At 35.8% G+C, this 20,572-nt stretch overlaps 1 protein-coding gene and 1 long non-coding RNA gene across 5 annotated transcripts in view; one reads left to right on the top strand and one right to left on the bottom strand.

Annotated features, from left to right (window-relative positions):
* HECTD2 (HECT domain E3 ubiquitin protein ligase 2) overlaps positions 1-20,572 on the top strand; it is an 86,964-nt gene that overhangs the window by 48,408 nt on the left and 17,984 nt on the right. For all 3 annotated transcript variants that reach the window (XR_009246488.1, XM_004583365.4, XM_058671441.1), the window contains exons 3-10: positions 1,787-1,925; positions 3,004-3,106; positions 3,510-3,599; positions 9,956-10,020; positions 13,661-13,706; positions 16,047-16,156; positions 17,570-17,718; positions 18,325-18,448. Coding sequence is in view for 2 of the 3 variants with exons in the window: in XM_004583365.4 (XP_004583422.1) it covers positions 1,787-1,925; positions 3,004-3,106; positions 3,510-3,599; positions 9,956-10,020; positions 13,661-13,706; positions 16,047-16,156; positions 17,570-17,718; positions 18,325-18,448 (826 nt within the window). In the remaining variant the exon portion in view is untranslated. The remainder of the gene's footprint in view (positions 1-1,786; positions 1,926-3,003; positions 3,107-3,509; positions 3,600-9,955; positions 10,021-13,660; positions 13,707-16,046; positions 16,157-17,569; positions 17,719-18,324; positions 18,449-20,572) is intronic.
* LOC131481667 (uncharacterized) overlaps positions 1-20,572 on the bottom strand; it is a 52,457-nt gene that overhangs the window by 28,230 nt on the left and 3,655 nt on the right. Inside the window, exon 2 of one of the 2 annotated variants that reach the window (XR_009246490.1) lies at positions 5,277-5,487. This is a non-coding gene — a long non-coding RNA (uncharacterized LOC131481667). The remainder of the gene's footprint in view (positions 1-5,276; positions 5,488-20,572) is intronic. The other variant, XR_009246489.1, reaches the window with a different exon arrangement.

The raw sequence follows: 20,572 nt of genomic DNA, 5'->3' as shown, positions 1-20,572 counted from the left end.
AATCTCATTATTCCCACAATTTCACTACTTTTCATAAGCTATAAATCTTCACATTTCCCTCTGCATTCCACATTGATATGCTTAATTACCTGCTTAACTTCTGCACTTTGGATCTCTAATAAGCATCTTATATTTAACATTTTACAGAAGAGAACATTTTATTTTTCTATCTTTTTCCTCTCCAGGAAATAAACACTATTTCTCTGGTATGCCATATGTCACTAAATGGCATCATCATTCACCCAGCAGTCAGCCTAAATTGTTAATGTCACCTTTGACTCTTGCCTTAACAGACTCATTTCTTTCTTTTTTTAAGTTTTTGAATTTTTGTGGTACAGTTTCGTATAGACTGGGATTCCCCCCACCCCAAACTCCCGCCACCTGACACATTTTTTCCATGTTGCTATAATAGTATAATCCTTCAAAGGGGTCATAATTCCATCAGTCTCTTATTTACGTGTTCCCCAACACTGCTGGTACAGACAGTGTCAGACAGTCCAGCATCCCACTGTCTACCCATTCCAACAGTTTCACTGGGAGTCCATCTTTTGTTTGGAAGCAGGGATGCATGTTGCATTGTACCCCCACATCTGGATATGGCAGTCCCCAGTACTCCATCACTATATATTTCCATAAATGAGAAGCCATGAAATAAGGTCAACAACTGGTATGACTTAGAACAACAGCCACAACAACAACATATTAAAGTACCATGAAAAAACACACCACTGAACAACCAACACATGGGTGACAAAAAGGAAACACAAAAGTCTCTTGGAAAAAATGATGCCACCGTGTAATCCATGAGCCAGCGATGAATTCAACAAGAGAAAAGAAAGTATTTGGAATAAATGAAACTGAAATCAAAAACATAAAACACATGGGATGCCACCAAAAACAAACAAACACCAGTATGAGTCAGGTTTTTGAACTTACATGATCTTTTCCTTATATTAGAGAGAACATACGGTATTTGTTCTTTTGTGATTGACTCATTTCACTGAGTATAATGGCCTCTAGTTGGGACTACCTAGTTGTGAATGGCATAGAGATAACAGAAATCAAGGAAAAAGAGTACTTTGACAAAAAGTGGAGGAGAAGATATACGGCCTAGATATCCCAAAAAGCAAGCCATCATATCTTTGAATTCTGTATAAAAACAGCCAAAAATACCTATACCATACCCTAAAAGTTTGTGAAAGCTGATTTCTAATAAAAGTGTCAACAGAAAAAGACTGGTCCAATTATTTAACTTTTAAGTATAAAATATTGTTATAATAATAAAGAGACAGGCCCGGGGCCATGGCCTAGCGCCTAAAGTCCTCGCCTTGAATGCGCTGGGATCCCATATGGGCGCCGGTTCTAGTCCCGGTAGAGATCTTCCTCTCTGTCTCTCCTCCTCTCTGTATATTTGACTTTCCAATAAAAATAAATAATATTTTTTAAAAAAATAATAGAGACTACCAAAGGTAACAGTCATTCAGACATTGAAATAACATCAGAAACCACACCCACAAAACAGATCAAAATGAATTAAAATACATTAAGAGACAGATCCAGGATGATGACTAGAGTCTAGCCATGCTAACTCCAACTGCTCTGGGAAGACAACAAAGGAATAGGAATGTGAAGAAACATTTAGCAAAGGAAAAATGAAGACTCCCAGGGACAAGAAAAGCAAATTGCAGGACAAAATGATTCATTTTCTGTTTAATGAATTAGCCTGACATTATATAATTTAGGAGATTTATGATTAATTACATTGAATTTTTTTTGTGCTTTGCAGTAAGAGATCTACCACCAGTTTGCCTTGATGTTAGACAAAAACAGCGGCTTTCTCTAGATGCATTATCATCTGAAACAAAGGCCCCAGCCCTGCCAGAACCTACCCTGCCTATCCAATCCAAAACCATGAAAGACTTTCAGTAAGTTTCAGCTCGCTATTGTATGTAAAACTATTGTCATTTATCTGCATGTTATCCTGTTATGTAATTCAGCATCCTCCTGTGAGGAAGCAACTTTATGGATCATTAAAATTTATTAGTCAAGGGTAGGGACACAAAAATTAGATGTCTCCAGTTGAAGGTTAAAAAAAAGTGTATGAAAATTAGTTGGGGTTACATATTTTGCAGCAAAAGAAACACTAAGTAAGAAAATATGAATAACAATAGGCAAAAATGACTAAGGTGATATTAAAATAATATAATGTTGCCATTTTAAAAACCTGAGAGTTTCACGGCTGATGTTGTGGTGCAGTAAACTAAGCTCCTGCCTGTATCACCAGCATCCCATAGAAGTGCTGGTTTGAGTCCTGGCAGCTCCAATTCTGACCCAGCTCCGGTAATGCACTTGGGGAAGCAGCAGAAGATGGCCCAAGTGCTTTGGCCCCCTTCCACCTATTTTTGAGATCAGAATGGAGTTCCTGACTCCTGGCTGCAGCCTGTCATAGACCCAGTAGTTGTAGCCATCCTGGGAGTGAGATCTCAATCTGTCTCTTTTTCTGTCTTTTACCCCGCCTTCCAAATAAATCAGCCATCCTTAGAGAAAAAAACAAACAACCTAATCAACAGAATACTTACAATTCCAAAACTTACCCAAAAAAGTCCTTCTACTCTATGACTCTATAAAAGTTATGTCACTCAAATAACCCAAATGCATATTTGAAAGACAAACTAAGATTGAAAAAACAGAGACACAGAATATCTGCAAAATCTTCCCAAGTTTAGCTGTAACAGGAAGGGAACGAGCAAGTGACGACTGGAAGGGGCATGTTAAGAATAAACATCGTTAAAGAAAAACAGGTGAACGGGCAGGTTGAAACTGGATTAAGAGGTTGATCCGATTAATAGCTAGAAATTCATAAACTAAAGGTATGTTAGCTGAAACATAATTCTGTATTTATTTTCAATATCTCAAATTGTATTTTGCTGGCATTTATTTGCAAAAAAGTAATGCTATTTTATGTAAGTATTTATATATGGTTAATATATGTTTTCATTATAGGGAAGATGTAGAAAAAGTTAAGTCATCAGGTGACTGGAAAGCAGTACATGATTTTTATCTAACAACATTTGATTCTTTCCCAGAATTAAATGCTGCATTTAAGGTAATAACACATATAACACATTTCTCATTAATTTTGAGTTTTTTAACATTTCAGAAAAAGATATGACAAATTTACCTCATTTGGTACCAAAGATTGACTTAAACCACTATTCAGACAAACATATATGAGAATTTGATATGTATTTCTGAAATTATATGTATCAAAAATATTATTTGCTATCTTAAATTGTTTTCATTTTAATGTTAATATTTGAATCCTTTGTTTTTAAAAAAGGAAGCTATTAAAATAATACATACATGTTCATTTTATTTTCAGCAGTTTTGCCCTAGCAGTTCATTAGACTAATAAATAGTAGAAATTATAGGAATAGTATGATTCAAATGTAACTAAAATAGTCCTTAAAATGCTATATACATCTGATTTTTTTAAATTGAATTTGCAGAAAGATGCCACTGCCTCATTTAATAGCATTGAAGACTCTGGGATTAATGCTAAATTTGTGAATGTGGTATATGATGCCTTACTTAATACTGTAAGTATTGCTTGTGGTCACATGCAAGTAGCGCAGTTCTCTGTTTTTTCCACCTTTCAAATGTAGTCACTCAAACAGTATAAAAGTCATCTTGTGACATTTCTAGGAAACAGGAGTACTTACACTTCGTCTGAATCACTAAAGTACTGTATCATAAACGTAGTTCAGATTCTGTTGTACCAGTTTGATTATTTTAAGTAGAACATACTTTCACCTCCATACACCCTGTTTATGAAGACTTGCTAAAATCATAATTCATTTGCTCAGCAAAAGCAGGTAAGTTATTTGATCTTATTGGAATGGCACTGAATCTACAGGACTGTACTTGTTAAACAATATCATGTGTCAGAATCACAAGAAGGGCTTGTTAACATAGTTTCAGATTTTGTAGGTCTTGAGCAAAGACCAATAATTTTAATTTGCAAAATTTCCAGGGTGTAAGAATACTTCAAAACATTAGTAGAAAGATTGAATTAGAAAATGCATTTATTTCGGTGCTAAAATATTTTAATCCATGTCAAATTTTTCATGATTTGCATTTTCCAATAACTTTTGGAAGATCCCTTGTAACTTGGTGCTCCTGATTCAATAACTACACATTGAGAACTTTACTGCTGTTTATTGGTTTGTAAAGATTTGACACGCTTTTCAATCTCTGAATGTGGCATATCCTCCCATGTCCCTAGATCACCTCTAATTGATCTCAGCGGTATTTTGTAGTTTTCTTGGTAGAAGTGTTACATAATATATCAATGGATTTATTTGGATTTTCTAATTACATGATCGTGTCATCCATGAAAAATAAGGGCTTTATCTTTTTCTCTCCTTACATGTTTTATAAATGGTTGAATATATCTGCCTTATTGTACTAGCTAGGACCTCTTATACAATTTTGAATAGAAGAAGTAATAGCAGATCTCTGTCTTATTCCCATTCTAAATATGTCACTATTAAGTATTATTGTTCATCACAGAAATTAACACTTTATTTTCAAAAACCTTATCAAGAATTGGCAATATTGTAGAACAAGCAAAATGTCATATCAGATGAAGTGAGTATAAATTGGTGCAAACATTTTGGAGAACTTCCTGGCATTTTCTATTAATAGTAAACACATGCATGCATATGCTGTGATCTGTTCTACTCTTGGGTACACTTGTCGTTTGGTTTTGTTTATTTGTTTGTTTACTTGGAATGGTATTGTTTTATTCACACTAAAAAAATAAGTCCACAGACATAAGGGAAAATCATGGGATACAACCCTAAAATAATTAAACCAAACAACAGTTTGAATATTATAACAATTAATATTAAACAATGACTTTTATATATTATGCAAAGGTACTTTGAAAGATTTTGGAAATATAGAAGTAAAAGATAAGATTATCTGAGTATAAAAATGTTGAAAATTGTGCAGTTTTTGCATAATATGCATTTCCATTAACTTTTTAAAGATCTCCTATATGCTTGTATTTAAAATCTTTTGTGCCAAAATAAATGTATCTTTTAATTCCATTTTCCATGAACTTTGAAATGCCTACCTGTTTTCTTAAGACAAAGACTGAAAAAAAGCCTAAATAAACCTTACTAATTTTTTTTCTCATTTTAAGTAGCATAGGCTGACAATTTGAAACTCCTGTTGACCTAAGCCCATGAGTAAATACTAGTGATACTCACCTCTCAAGAAGCAGTAAGGGAAAGACTAAGGCCATCCCAGGTACTGAAGTAGACTTGAAGAATTCATGATGAGCTCATGGATTTTAATAGACACAGGTGTCTGCGTGTCTTCTTCTTGGTCCTCTGCATGGAAATGCCCTTGAAGCAGTAACTTCCCAGTAGTGATGAGCACTTCAGCATTCACATTTTGGTTTTCAAATGCCATTTCCTGCTAAAAGAAACCAGAACTCCTTAGAGAAATAGCTGATTCTATGACTGGGGCAAAGAAAGTATAACATGAAGCTAAAAAAATCTAATATCATAATTAAATATGATATACTCATTACGTTTTTCTGAGTATTCTGTATTAAGAGTAGAACATTCTGTTTCAAGTTTTCTGAGAGTTATGTTTTAATTCTAAATGGGTGCTGACTTCTGCTTCATCTGCTTCTTTTGCATCTATTGGAGTGATACAATTTTTCTTCTTGTCAAGATATTTCTAACAGTTTCATTTTGACTCCATCTTTGATTTAGAAGTAGAGATGAATACTACATTGTATCTTCACATCTCCATAGGATAGTCTCTATTACAGTTACTGTACATTCCCTTAAATGAAAAGCCAAGAAACAAATTCAACAGGAAGAAAAAATGGAAAATTTACAACATGACGTTAAATAGCATGCTACTGAATGACCAATGTGTAGCTAAAGAAATGAAAAAGAAAATCAAAAGCTTTGAAGCAAACGATGCTACTGTGTGAAGTATGTCAATGAGGAAATTAATTTAAAAAAGGTTTTTTGAATGAATGAGAAAATAAAAATATCAAAACCCATGAGGTGTAGCATCTTTTAAAAACTAAAAATTTAAAAAATTAAAAAAAATATTTTTTGCTTTAATTGCCAGGATTTTTTGAGAGGCTTTGCATCAATGTTCACGGGACCTATTAGTTCAGAATCTTCCTTCCCTGTAATATGTTTCTGTGGTTTGATAGCAGGATAATCCTGGCCTTACAGAAAGAGTTCAGAAGCAGTTTCTCTACTTCTGTTTTCTGGAAGAAATTTTAAGAAATTGGTATCATTTTTTCCTTTAGTATTTGGCAGAATTCACCAATAAAACTACCTGGGCCTGGTGCATTCTGTTATAAGATTATCAATTAATCCTATTTATTTAATAGAACATAAGCTTATCCACATGATCTGCTTATCAGATGATTTTGTATATTGTGTCTTTAAGGACACATTTAGGTTATCAGATTTGTGGGCACAGAATTGTTCATAATGTCCTGTATTTCCTTTTTCCCATCCACGGGATCAGTAATGATGCTCCTCCTTTATTTCTGGTGTTACTGATGTCTGCTTTTTTTTCCCCCTACAGATTTGCAAATCTTTGATCTCTACAGAAAAAGAGCATTTGTTTGGGGTTTTCCTTTTGTTGTTGTTGTTGGTTTCCACTATCAGTTCTCTGATTTCATTGTTTTCTGCTCTGATTTTTCTTATGTCTTTTCTTCTTGTAGGATTTAATTTCCTAAATTGGAGTCTAAATAACTGATATCAGATCTCTTCTCCTAATATATTCAGTCAGTGCTATTTTAAAAGTTTTCAAAATCTCATTTAAAATGCCTATTATGAAAACATCACATGGATTTCAAAACATTTTGCACCAAAACCATCTTTTAATTTCATTTCTCTACAAGCTTTTTGAAGCCCCTTCTTACATTTGCCTTAAGTCAAGAATGAGGGCTGCCCAGCTATTGTGCTGTATAAGGCCCACAAAATCATTAGGTTGGTGCTGCCAACCTAAGATGGGACTTAAACTTCAATACATTGATAGCAGGCTGATTTTTCAGTTTACAGTTTTATAGGAACTGCATAGGATATTCCAAATACCCATGGTCTTAGCAGAATAGTTTCTCACCCCTGAAAAGTGCTGCTTTGAGAATCCCAGATATTTTGATATATTGTATTTTCTTTTTTCTTTTTTTTTTTTTTTTTTACAGAACTAAGCATAGGTTTAGCATATGACCCAACAGTCGTGTTCTAAGATATTCAGCCAAGTTACAAATTTAAATCTTCTCCCAAACATGCAAATAAATATTGATAGCAGTTTATTGATAATTGCAAAAATTGGAAGCAACTAAGATATCTTTCAGTAGGTGAATGAATAACAAATTGTGGTATATCCTCCATACTATGGAATATTAATCAGTAATAAAAATAAATGAACTGTAAAGCCATAAAAAAGACATGGAAAAATCTTAAATGTCTATTGTTAAGTAAAAGAAGCCAGTCTGAAAAGGCTACAGAACTGTATAGTATGGATAATAAACTCTAATACAAACTTTAGAGTTTTATTATTTTATCAAATACTGGGTTCATTGATTGTAGTAAGTATACCACACTCACTGTGGGAGAGAAGGAGGAGAGGGGTATATAGAAACTCTATACTTTTCTGTATAATTGTCCCATAAACTCAAAATGCTTGAACAGGTAAAGTCCATTATTTATTAATAAAGGAAATTCTGAAGGTATGCTACAGGAGCCAGCTTAAAGAGTTAATGGCCAAATCCTAGGTAATTTGGCTTTTAAAATAATACTGAACTATAACCTACTAGGTATAATGAGAATTTTTCATTCCATACTGGTAATAACTGAATAAATAGGTGATTGGTAGGTAGAAAAATGTAGGAGAAAGAAAGGCCTTTTCAACAGTGGAATATGAACTAATAGGTGTAGGAAGAATGACAAAGTTAAAATCTCTAGGTTTGCATCAGGGCAATGATTGGTATAACTATCTTTCCTAGTTTACTGAATCACCAAAGTGGCAGCAAGGGCTTCTTGATGTGATATACTGAGAAGGAAACACTCAGAAATTATACCCAGTAATTGCATCAACTAAAACTAATTACAAGAAAGTAGCAGAAGACCTTAATGGATATTCTGGCCAACAACACAAATGGCCTATACTTTTCAAATATGTCAGTATCAAGAAACAACAACAACAAAAAATAAAAACCTGGATAGGCAGATTCACTTCCTTGCTTGGACAGTGTGGAAGCGAATGAGCCTGAGATAGGTGATGGAACTGCCAGTGGTGTCGAGAGTGCTTGTGAGCTTAGTGATCATTGAGTTGCTGTGTTGCTTGACTTTTTCTCCTGCAGTCTTACTTTGCTCGGAGAGGACACTGACTAGACTAAATGACCGAGCAGGGTCAGTGTTTGTTTTCTGGGGGTGAGGAGTCACTGTGAGCAATGGCAGTGGCTGAATGGATGGCAGTAGCCAACGTCCTGGAAATCATGGCTGCTGTCTTTAAGCAAACCACAGCATAAGCTGATTTTCTTGCCCACAGCTAAGACACATATATCTTACAAATTATTTCAGCTTCTAGTTAATGAGGTTTCACTCTTTTGTGAGAGAAAGTATTTCATTTTCATTCATTCTTTTTTTTGGGGGGGGGAATGTCAGAATTATTTTTTTTTAAAGATTTTTTTTTTATTGGAAAGTCAGATATATAGAGAGGACAAGAGACAGAGAGGAAGATCTTCCATCCAATGATTCACTCCCCAAGTGAGCGCAACAGTGGGTGCTATGTATGCCGATCCGAAGCCAGGAGCCAGGAACTTCCTCCAGGTCTCCCACACAGGTGCAGAGTCCCAAGGCTTTTGGGTCATCCTCGACTGCTTTCCCAGGCCACAAGCAGGGAGCTGGATGGGAAGTGGAGCTGCCGGGACCAGAACTGGCACCCATATGGGATCCCTGCGTGTTCAAGGCAAGGACTTTAGCTGCTAGGCCACACTGCCGGGCCCTCATTCATTCTTGACATAGTCAGCAGTAAAGACTATTTGAGGGCCCGGTGGAGTAGCGTGGTGCTATACTTCTCACCTTCCATGTGCCAGGATCCGATATGGGTGCTGGTTTGTGTCTTGGCTGCTCCACTTCCCATCCAGCTCCCTGCTCATGGCCTGGGAAAGCAGTCGAGGATGGACCAAAGCCTTGGGACTCTGCACGCATGTAGGAGACCAAGAAGAAGCTCCTGGCTCCTGGCTTTGGATTGACACGGTTTTGGCCATTGTGGACACTTGGGGAGTGAAGCAGTGGACAGAAGATCTTCCCGTCTCTCTGTGTCTCTGTATATATGACTTTCCAATAAAAATAAATCTTAAAAAAATAAAGATTATTTGAATATCAAATAGAGGAATATTTTATGAGTTTCCTAAATCTATCCTATAATGAAAAAAAAAAGCTGCCTTCTTGTTGCCATATTTTTAATATAGTTTGGTTTCTGTTAACGAGGAATTGTGGGTTTACCTCCTAATTGTAATGTAGTAGAACTGAATACATACAAAATACATGCAATCATTTTATGTTGGCAAATTTGCCACTCCTGGACTTGTGTTGTGATTTAATATTATCAAGTGAAGGAAAATGAAACTTTGTGTAGTTACATGAAGCTGTTGTAAAGTCACCAACCTGTGCATTTTATGCTGCACAATTTACAATTTACACAATTTACAGCGAGTTCTCATTACAATCTTGTCATTTGTGCTCCTCGGGGTTCTCAAACGTAAAGTCAGTACTGCCGTGTCCGTCCTCCGCCTGGAATTCCATCATGAACCATTGGAATAGATCTGTAAGTATAATGAACATAACAGGCACCCTAAATGGCTAATCCTTATTGCCTGGTTATTTTGTTTTACCTACAGCCTCAAGACATTCAGAAGACTGTGTTAAAGGGAATCATTAACAGCCTGCTACGTGAATGGAAAGGGTGATTATAACAGTTTTTAGCTAATCAATAAATGTTAATTATACATCTTGTATCTTACATACATCTAGTCATGTATTCTACTTATTTATTATAATAACTTAAATCAGAAGAAAACTATAAACTTTTGCAACAAACTGTTTAACTTGAAATTTGCTAACTTCTCAAGAGAATCCTTGGATAGTCATGTATAAATGTTTCAAAATCATATGTAAAGATTTGTATCTGTGCACACATGCTGGTGCTTTGCAAAAATAAGATCAGTAATTTTTTAAAATTTATTTATTGTATTGGAAAGGCAGATGGACAGAAAGGAAGATCTTCTGTCCGATGATTCACTCCCCAACTGACTGCAATGCCTGGTGCTGTGCCGAGCTGAAGCCAGGAGCCAGGAACTTCTTTCTGGGTCTCCCACGTGGGTGCAAGGTCCCAAGGCTTTTGGGTCATCCTCCACTGCTTTCCCAGGCCACAAGCAGGGAGCTGGATGGGAAGTGGAGCTGCTGGGATTAGAACTGGCACCCATATGGGATCCCGGTGCGTTCAAGGCAAGGACCTTAACCATTACGATATTGCGCTGTGCCTAAGATCAGTACTTTTAACAGCAGCCTAAATGAGATCATATAAGTGTTAAGTTTAACCTTGGGCTTCTTGCTAGCCAGAGCAAATTTTTTTTTCTAATGTAGGAAAACTTAAATTTGGCTACTAAAATTTTTAAATCAGAACTAAATATTAGTAGCCAGCATTGTGGAGTAAGGGGTTAAGTTGCACCTGCAGCATAACCCAAATGGACACCTGGTTGAATTCTAGCTGTTCCACTTCCAATCCAACTCCCTGTGGTGTTCCTTGGAAAGCAGCAGTGGAAAACCCAAGTCTTTGGGCCTCTGTATGCACATAGGTTACCCAGATGATGCTCCTGGCTTTAACTTGGCCCAGTCCCTGCTGTTGAGGCCATCTGGAGAATGAACCAGCAAACAGAAGATCTCCCTCTCTCCCTCACACTTTTTTTCTCTCTCCTTCTCTGTCTTTAACCCCACCTTTCAATAAATAAAAATAAATCAGAAAAAATAGATCTAAATATTAGGCCTCTATTTAGAAATCTGATTTTATGATTTGATAATGTTTTGGACTGTTACTGTATGCAACATACAGAAGTGACCTTTTAAAAGCTCACAGTGGTGTAGGTAACGGTGCAGCAGTTGAGATGCTGCTCAGAATGCCTGCAGCTCATATCAGAGTGCCTGAGTTCAAGGTCAGCTCTGTTACCAATTCTAGCTTCCTGCTAATGCACACTTTCAGAGGGAGAGGAACTTGGGTTCCTGTCCCTGCCAGGCAGATCTAGACTGAGTTCTGGCTCCTGGCTTCAGCCTTTATCAACCCCAGCTCTTGTGGCATCTGGGTAGTACACCAGAGGATGGGAGTCCTCGCTTGCTCTCTGTCTCATTTCTCCTGTTAAATAAATAACAAATAAACTTTAAAAACTTTTAATGACATTGCATGCAGATTGATAGCATTTAAATATTACTCTCTGCAAAAGTCAAAGGAATGACATTGAATTATGAATCAAATATTTAAACTAATCCCAGTTTTTAAATATGTCTAACTCAAAAAGATCATGAATGTAATGTTAAATGTACCCTATGTATATAATAACATTGCTTCTGTTGTCAAAGGAAAACATGCTGACAGAAGTAGAGAAATATAAGAAAAAAATTAATATTTTATAATTTTTTGAGTAATTTTTTCAAATATAGCAGCCATACCATCTAGTTCCATGTGACTTTTAACCGAATAGTTTTTTCCTACTTTATCATTGTAGCAGTTATTTTGCATCCTCCCCTCTTCTACCAAAATTGTAATGTCTTCCTAATAACCTGATTGTACTGTGATTTATCTAAGCATATGCAAAAATGATTGTGTGTATAATGCCATAGCCAATATTTTGCACAACAGTAATATTTTTCTGGGTGTTTAGCTAAATACCTCATAGAAAAATTACAATATCAGAGTATAATCTGGCAGATTAGTTATCCAAAATAATTATGACAACAAATACCTAAATTAGAATCTGACAGGGCCTAACTAAAATCTCAACTGTATCTCCTTATAACAAAACTTCGGCCCACTTGTCTAAATGGAAAATTGATTTATTATTTAATTTTTCTTAGCACCAATGAGATTAACATTTTGTCATTTGTTAGCTATTTATACTTATTGTTTCACAAATTATTCACATTCTTTGGCCATTTTCTGCTGCAGTTTTATCTGTTTTTCCACCAAGATTCTTACATACTATATTAAGTAAATTGAACTTTTTCTGTTATACATGTTTTCCTCTATCTTGTTTGAAAGCAAGAAAAGGGAATGAAGTGACAGAAGACTGAAGAATTAAGTATAAACTGGGGATCAGCTATTGACTAAATACTGTGGTAAAAATATCATCAAAGGACTGGCGTAATGGCTCAATTGTCCAGTCCTCCACCTGCAAGCACCAGTGTCCCATATGGTCACCAGTTCAGGCCCTGGCTGCTCCACTTGCCATCCAGCTCCCTGCTTGTGGCCTGGGAAAGCAGTTGAGGACAGCCCAAAGCCTTGGGACCCTGCACACTTGCGTGGGAGACCTGGAAGAAGTTCCTGGTTCCTGGCAGTTATAGCCATTTGGGGAGTGAAATGATTGGAAAATCTCTATCTCTGTTTGTCTTCTCTCTGTAAAATCTGCCTTTCCAATAAAAATAAAATAAATATTTTTAAAAAGTTATCCAAAACTGCCTAAGAAATGTCACTTAATATTTTTTGTCCAGGCTCAGTAATTCATATGAACATAAATGATTCTACAGGGTCATAAAATTCCAGATGGAACAAGCAAGGATTTGACAGGTGCAAATAGATCTTGAATGCACCGGAAAGAAACTACCATCAGCACTGGAAAGGAGAACAGCTCCAGTGCTCCAGTATCTGGGTTGTTTTTTTTTTTTTTTTTTTTTTTTTTTTTAGTTCAGAGTCATCATGGATCATGAAGTATATCTAGTTTTTGTACATATATGTAAATCATTTTTAATTTAAGAAGTTACTTCTTGAGCTGGTGACAAATGTGTGTCAGCCTTGAGATTCACAAAAGCTCCCTGTCAAATCTGATCATGTGAAAATCCAGATTAATATGGGAGAAAATGTTTAACTACTGACCTGTCAAAGATACCTGAAATGATTTGTAATGAAACATGCTAGATGCATTTAAAGTGTGATTTGATTTACAGCCATCTCTACTGCTTTAGAAATGGACTTGTGAACAGCATATTTGCTTACTCTAACACACACATTATTAAGTTTACTTCTGATTAAAAAACAGTACAAGTATTCTAAAACCTTTCACTACTTGTTAGACTGCACTGTTTCTAGAGTTCACTGTGACATTTACCTCACAGAAGACAGCCCACCCAGCCCAGTCTCTCGGGTGTCTTCAGAGTTAGCCTGGGAAAATCCAGTCACCTCTGTTCACAGCAGCACTGTGGATGTGTTACTGCCTCACTAACAACACATACTGAAGTCTAGTTTCTCAATTCTCATAGAAGTATTTACTGGCCATTTTGGCTGTATACTGTGACATGAAGCACTCACCTAGAATGAAATATGCTTGTTTCTTTTTCAGTCCTCGAACAAAAGATGATCTTAGAGCATACTTTATACTTTTACAGGTAAGAGCACAAATTTACTTGAAGTTGTCTAATTAAAATCAAAATGTATGCTTGTCTAAATGCAAATAGAAAGTTTCATGTTTGGGCAACATTACTGATTGGTTTACAACTGTAGGTATTTGTAACCAGAGAATTAAAGGCAGAAAAAACAATCAGAAGCTACATTTTATGGGAGATTAAAATATTAACATAGCTCTTGCCATCTTCCCTGGAGATTTGGGAACAAACAATGCAAGGACTTCCTCTTTCATTCAAATGCCCTTTCTTGCTCACCACTCGTAATAGGATGCAGAATTTTTACTTCCCCATCTATTAGGTTTCTAATGACTTGATGTTATTTTTCAATATTGCTGAAGTTTCAGTGATAATAGAAAGGCAAAGTAGTTGTTTCTATTTGCTCTAAAGCAAAAGTGTCTTAAGAGATACAGATACAGTGTCCAGCACTGTGGCACAATTGGGTGAAACTGTGGCCCGTAGTGCCAGCACCCTATATGAATACCCAGTCGTGTTTCAGCTGCTCCACTTCCATTCTTGTTCCCTGCTAAAGCACATGGGGAAGCAGTGGAGGATAGCTGAAATGCTTGGCCCCTCACACTCTTGCGGGAAACCCACTTGGAGTGCTGGGGCTCCTGCCTTTCCCTGGTCACGCCCAGTCATTGCAGCCTTTTGGAGAATGAACTAACAGATCAAAATTGTCTTTCCCTCTCTCTTTCCCTCTCACTCTAGCTCTGCTTTTGAAATAAATAAATAAATACTTTTTAAAAACAGATAGGGAGATTCAGTTACAAAAAATATGTTAGGGTCCAGAAAAAAATGAAAATTAACTTTTTGTAGTTTGGTTGTTTTTTGTGTTTGTTTCGTGTGTGTGTGTGTGTGTGTGTGTGTGTGTGAAATATGTTATTACCACAGCTAATATGCTACATTGATATTATTCATTACAGTGTCTCATTTAAAGGTAACTATATATTAAATAACACTGTGTTTAGTTCGTATTGATCTCACAATATCACATCTAATAAATGAAAATACATAGGATGCAGTTAGAGAAAGTAGGGGAAAAGGCAACAACAAAGTAATAGAGGGAAAATGCAAAGAGGTAGTTAAGAATAGACTGTAGGAGGGAGAACAGAGAAGTCAGAGGAGGAAGAGGCAAAACCAGAGAAACCAGCAAAGCAAACATGCTGAGATGGTAAAAGCTGCAGGAGTGACAATATGCAGCTCAGGGGAGTGTATTAGTCAGGCTCCCCTCCAGACAGCCGGATTCTGAGCTGTTACTAGATGAAATCACCCAGTAGGTTACTCCCTAATTTTGAAATGTCCTGCCATTCAGTCTTGAAAAGCATGTGATGTGCTCTTATTTTTCAGTGATGTTGATATGACCAAGTTGTGGCTCTTAGAGACATGACTGGAAGTGTTACTTTGAAGTATACCTTCAGTGTTTTTTAATGGTTAGAAATTGTCAGGAATTAAGTATTCTTCCCTTGTGTTCCTCGTGAGCCATGAGGTAGACCCATTTCACCAAACCAGATGCTTCACAAATAACTTTCATTTCATTTTTCTAGCATTCTTTTTCTTTAATGAAATAAAAACCCCTGTTTTTTATTTAACTGTCTGATTTTTGATAGCACCAAGCGAGGTGTTTTACATACATTTCCTTCAGAACACTCATGTTGTCATTAAACCCATATTCTCATTTGTGTTTTACAGATGAGGAAATTGTTTAAAAACACACAGCTGTGCGGGTGGGAGGAGAATCCCAGACTCTATGGAACTGTATCATAAAATTCAAAATTAAAAATAAAAAAAAGAGAGCACACGGTTATTAAGTGTAGAATTAGCCCTTCTGGGCAGCACTGTGGCACAACATGTTAAGCCTCTTCTTGCAACACTGGCATTCCCTTGTCGTGCCAAAGTCCCAGCTACTCTGCTAAATCCACTCCTGGGAAGGCAGCGAATGAGGGTCCCATTGCCTGCCACCCAAGTGGGAGAGCCAGATGGAGATTCTGGCCTCCTCTAGGGAGTGAGCCACAGCATGGAAGATTATCCCTGCTTCCACCCCCTCCCTGTATCCCTTGCTGCTCTCGCACCATGAAGTCATTTTGGTTTTCAAAGAAATAAGTCAATAAGCCTTAAAAAGAAAAAAAGTTAGCCCTCAGACTCAGATGTCTTAATTCCAAAGCCTGTGCATCAGTTTCTGTTAAACAATAAACTGTTGCTTTAAAATATTTCATAAACTCAAATGTATCTCCAAAATTTAGCACTTTAACTCATTAAACTTAATGTCTTTGCTTTTACATGTTGACAAAATTTTAACACAGTTATCTTTACTATCTTTTTCAGAATCCTCAATTTAATAACACATCTACGTATGTCATCTATGCTCACTTGCTACGACAGACAGCTACCTTAGTGGAAGCTGACCATCATTTCCTAGTTCACTGGTTCAAAAAGTAAATCATGCTATGATATTAAGAACTTTCATAGTTTCACAGTTTTAAGTTTAATCTTAGTAATGATAAATATATCTGAATGTTTTAACATTCCTACAAATGATGCTTACAATTTAGGATACTTCAAGAAGCCAGTTATAAAAATATTTTAGCACTGCATAGAGAATAATTAAAAATCTCCTTTCAATATAAGTAACCATTTTGCTCATATATGCAATTTCTCTCCACTACTTTCACTTTTTATTTCGGTCATTGGTTTTCCATTCTTGAGTATCTTCAAGGTAATGAGTAGATATGCTCAGACATTACTATTTTAATTGATGTCCTTATAATTCCTACATGTATATCAATAAATCTCAACATTATTTACACATTACTTTCTCCTCACCTAAAAACAACATAAAATACAGGTTATCTGTTAATATCAATTTCTAAAACACAATGCTTTTCTTTACAAGCACTATACACATTAACAGTGGCTCTTTTTCATTATTGATAACGACTAAAAAGATAAAATATTTCTAAAGTTAATTTAAAATATAGCCTATTCTTATTCTTGATTATTGATGTACTGTATATAATCACCAAATCACCAGAAAAAATGAATTAGAAAATTCAGAACCATCACTTCTGGGGCTAATACAGGATTAGGCTTCCTGTGAGTCATTAATTACATTTTTATCAACTAATCAACACATAACCTTGTTCTCTGAGCATTTCTGCTTAATTATCTACTTAAGTTATTCATTAACACTGAATTTGTGGCAACACTATAACCCATGCTTGGATGAAATTTTTCTAACATTTCCTCCATGAGGCATGTAGCACCTTTTCAAATTTAGGAACTCTATGCAGCACCTTGTACCTTCAACTAAGGGTCACTGAAATACCCAAATAATCAACAAATACATAGAATGAAAAAGTGACCCTAAGCTGCACAGAGCACTTGCTTATAGTGTCAGAGTGGAACTCAAAGGCAGAGCTTGTCCTAGTCAATGACCGCTGAGTGGGCTTGTGAGGTGGCCTGTATTGTTCACCTTTCTTTTCACGCCTGCAATAGACCACAAAAGCACAAGAACTGATTTGGAGGGGAAGGGCTTACAATTAAATTTTATCAAGTAGGCAGGTTTTGCAGGTGTAGAATTGTGAATAGTGAAGATTGAGTCAATACTGAAACCCTTAAAAACAAGATTACTAACTATACACTAGTGAGTTTGGTGCTTGTTTCTTGTTTAAAAATATATGTATTCAAGAGTTTTGTATCCTTTCACATATTTCACTACTTAAGATATACGACTTTGGATAGCCATCTAACATTTTGAGTGTACAGAATGTAGTTTTATATTTAATAGATATTTTGCTAAAATTAGAAAACGTGAATTTTGATTGGAATTATTTCATAATCTTTACTAGATTGTCCCAGAAGAGATTCAAACAATTGGTAGAGAGACTGCTGCAATTTATTTCTTTGCGTCTGTTTCCTGCCAAGCCAGAAGAATTTCCACCTGTGACAAAGTGTTCCTGGTGGATTCCATCAGCATCTAAAGTGTTGGCTTTGCTTAGTAAGTTTTTGTTATTCTATCATTTTTACTGTTCTTTTGTTAAACATGAGGACATTTCCACAAGGATCTCAACAGTCCCTAGAGGTTTTGTGAAACCTTGAATTATTTCTCTGAAAGAAATTTGTAATTTATTTTCTGTTTTGATCACGGGTTTCAAAGTTCATTTGTAAATGTAAAACAATAACAAAAACCAAAAGCTCTAGGCATTTTCCTGGGTAGCTTCTGCGTTATGATTGTGTTATGACTGTTGGGTGTGCATGATCTACTAAATTCTGTTGCTGAGGAAATCTGAGCTTACATGAATGACTGAGGCCTGGCCTCTAAGAGAAGACACCGATGGGGCAGTGTGTGAGTAGGTGGCCATCTGCCTTCTCCCTTCAATAGGAACGTGATAAGCAGCCCCAGTTTTTTCAAAAGACAGAAATGTATTGACTGCATTTTGATAACAACCTTAAAATTATCTTTCTTTCTTTGAAACGAACAATGGCTTTATATGGAAGATTCTAAGTCAAGGCTCTCTAGAGCCATTAAAAGCAGTGTTTTTATTATTCGGGTGAGTCATGTACATGTTGGAAAAGATCGTTATGTTAGAATTCATCTTTACAGATACGGCAAACAATTTGGTTCACCCTCCCCTTATCCCTTATACTGATTTTTATAATTCTACTTTGGATCACATTGATCTCATGGAAGAATATCATACTTGGCAGAGCTTTGGAAACTCTCACAGGTATGACCAAAAGCTTGTTTAATTATTCTCCTAAATTAAATACTGTTCCTTATAACGACTGGATCTTAAGTTTGTGCAAAGTATCCACGTGTTTTAGATATAAGCTTAAAAATAGTTTAGACATCAAGCCTCAAAATAGCATTATATTTGTTAAAAACATTTTCTGTTTCTGCTACATTTTAAACTTACATACACGCTACTTTGGTTTTGATTTGATTAATAGCATCTTTTCAAGAAGACAGAGATTCTTACTGTGCAGTTTCTTACATATGATTACTCTATGTACAGTCACCCAGCACAGCAGTGAGGAGGCACTTTCTGTAAAGGAGGACTACGTGGTAAATATTTTCTGCTCTGCAGGCTTTACAAATTCTGTTTTAACATTTTAGCACAGAGGCAGCCCTAGTCAATATGCAAATGAATGGGTATGTCTGTATCGCAAATAGCTTTCTTTTCAAAAATGGAGGGCATCTTTGTAGCCAAATGGACCCAACTGGAAACCATAATGCTAAGGGAAATGAGCCAATCCCAAAAGGTTAGATACCACATGTTTGCCTTAATTTAAGATGAAATTATGTCAATATGAAAAATAGTACCTGTAAAGTATATTATCTCAACCTCATGTGGTTAAGAACTTGTATTTTTTTTAACATATTGGTTATCCAATATTCTGTTCACTGATTCCATAACGTTCTAAATTGTTGCTGACATTATGTTGGGGCTTTTAATTGATCGGGATGACACTCTACCGGCTCTACCTTCAGACCAGAGCTGGTCTCCCCAAGAAGCCGTTGAACTTATCTGGACAGTAAGATGCTGGACTCTATGTTTGGTATATGCTTGCAATGAAAGAATCTCAACTGAACTTGAACTGTGGCAATGCAGCAAGGTGGAGGAATCCACCATGGGGGGAGGGTTTGGGGAGGGGTGGGGGAATACCAGTACCTATAAAACTGTGTCACATAATGCAATGTAATAAAAAAAAAGTATAGTAGAATTATTGATGAATCTAAAAGAAAAATTACTAAAAATTTAAAAAGATCTTATATTTGTAGATCTTAATTTAATTCGTACATGATAGTACCACTCCAGCCATAGTTCTTTGTGCCATGATTTTGGTTAATTGCAAATGAAGCACAGTCTTAAACTATTAAATGGAATATTCTAAGAGAAAATAAATCACAAATCTTAAATAAAACTTACTATAGTATCCAAAAAAAAAAAAAAAAAAAAAAGGAGGGCAGGCCAACTTTGTCCCAGAAGCCATAGTTTGCTGGTATGTGATCTACCACATATGTACATATGTACACATATACATTTACTCTATTTCTCCTTTATTCTTTAGAAAAAAGGTTGTCCATTAAATATAGTTTGAAAGAGTGAATGTTACAGTGAAAGGGTTTTCCTACAGATTATTATAATAGATTCTGAAGATTTCCAGCCAATTTTTAAAATATATTTTATATCCACACTTGTAATTAGGATTAAGCTAACAAAACAAACATAAATTATTCCCAGACCATGAGATATGGTCTGCTACATTTGTTGTAGAATAAACAACATAAGAGATACATTGTAGATATAAACAACGTAAAACCTCAGATTTGTCCACAAATTGCTTAAATTTCCCAAGGACTTTTGATATGGAACAAGCATAAGACTTGTGGGTATAGTCCATTTCTAAGTGCTCATAACTGAACAAGAATTGACATTCTGAGGACACTAGTCAGTCTCATGGCTATATTCTTGACACACTTTATTTTACTATGATTATTTCTCCTTTCATTGTAACAAAATTGTGATGTTGCAGGCAAAACAACTCAGAATTATTGTGCAACTTCAGTAATGACATCTTTTAACACCCAGCTTTCCCTAAATACTGTGCCACTGCACTGATCTACCAAGAATGATCTGTGTGGGAGCTTTGATCCTGGCAAGGGACCTAGAGTTCCAGGATAAGTCACTTCCAGCCATGAGCTGCCTCATCAGTTTACCTAAGTGTGTCATGTACACACTGTCACTTTTTTATTTACCAAAGTAGGAGACAGGCTAAAGAGAACTTTTTTTTTAAAAAAGTACATAATAAAACCAATATATATACAACTAAGTTCATTGTATGTTTAT

The sequence above is a fragment of the Ochotona princeps genome, chromosome 13 (genome assembly GCF_030435755.1).
Source record: "Ochotona princeps isolate mOchPri1 chromosome 13, mOchPri1.hap1, whole genome shotgun sequence".
Lineage (NCBI taxonomy): Eukaryota > Metazoa > Chordata > Mammalia > Lagomorpha > Ochotonidae > Ochotona > Ochotona princeps.
This window is presented reverse-complemented; position numbering and strand designations above follow the sequence as displayed.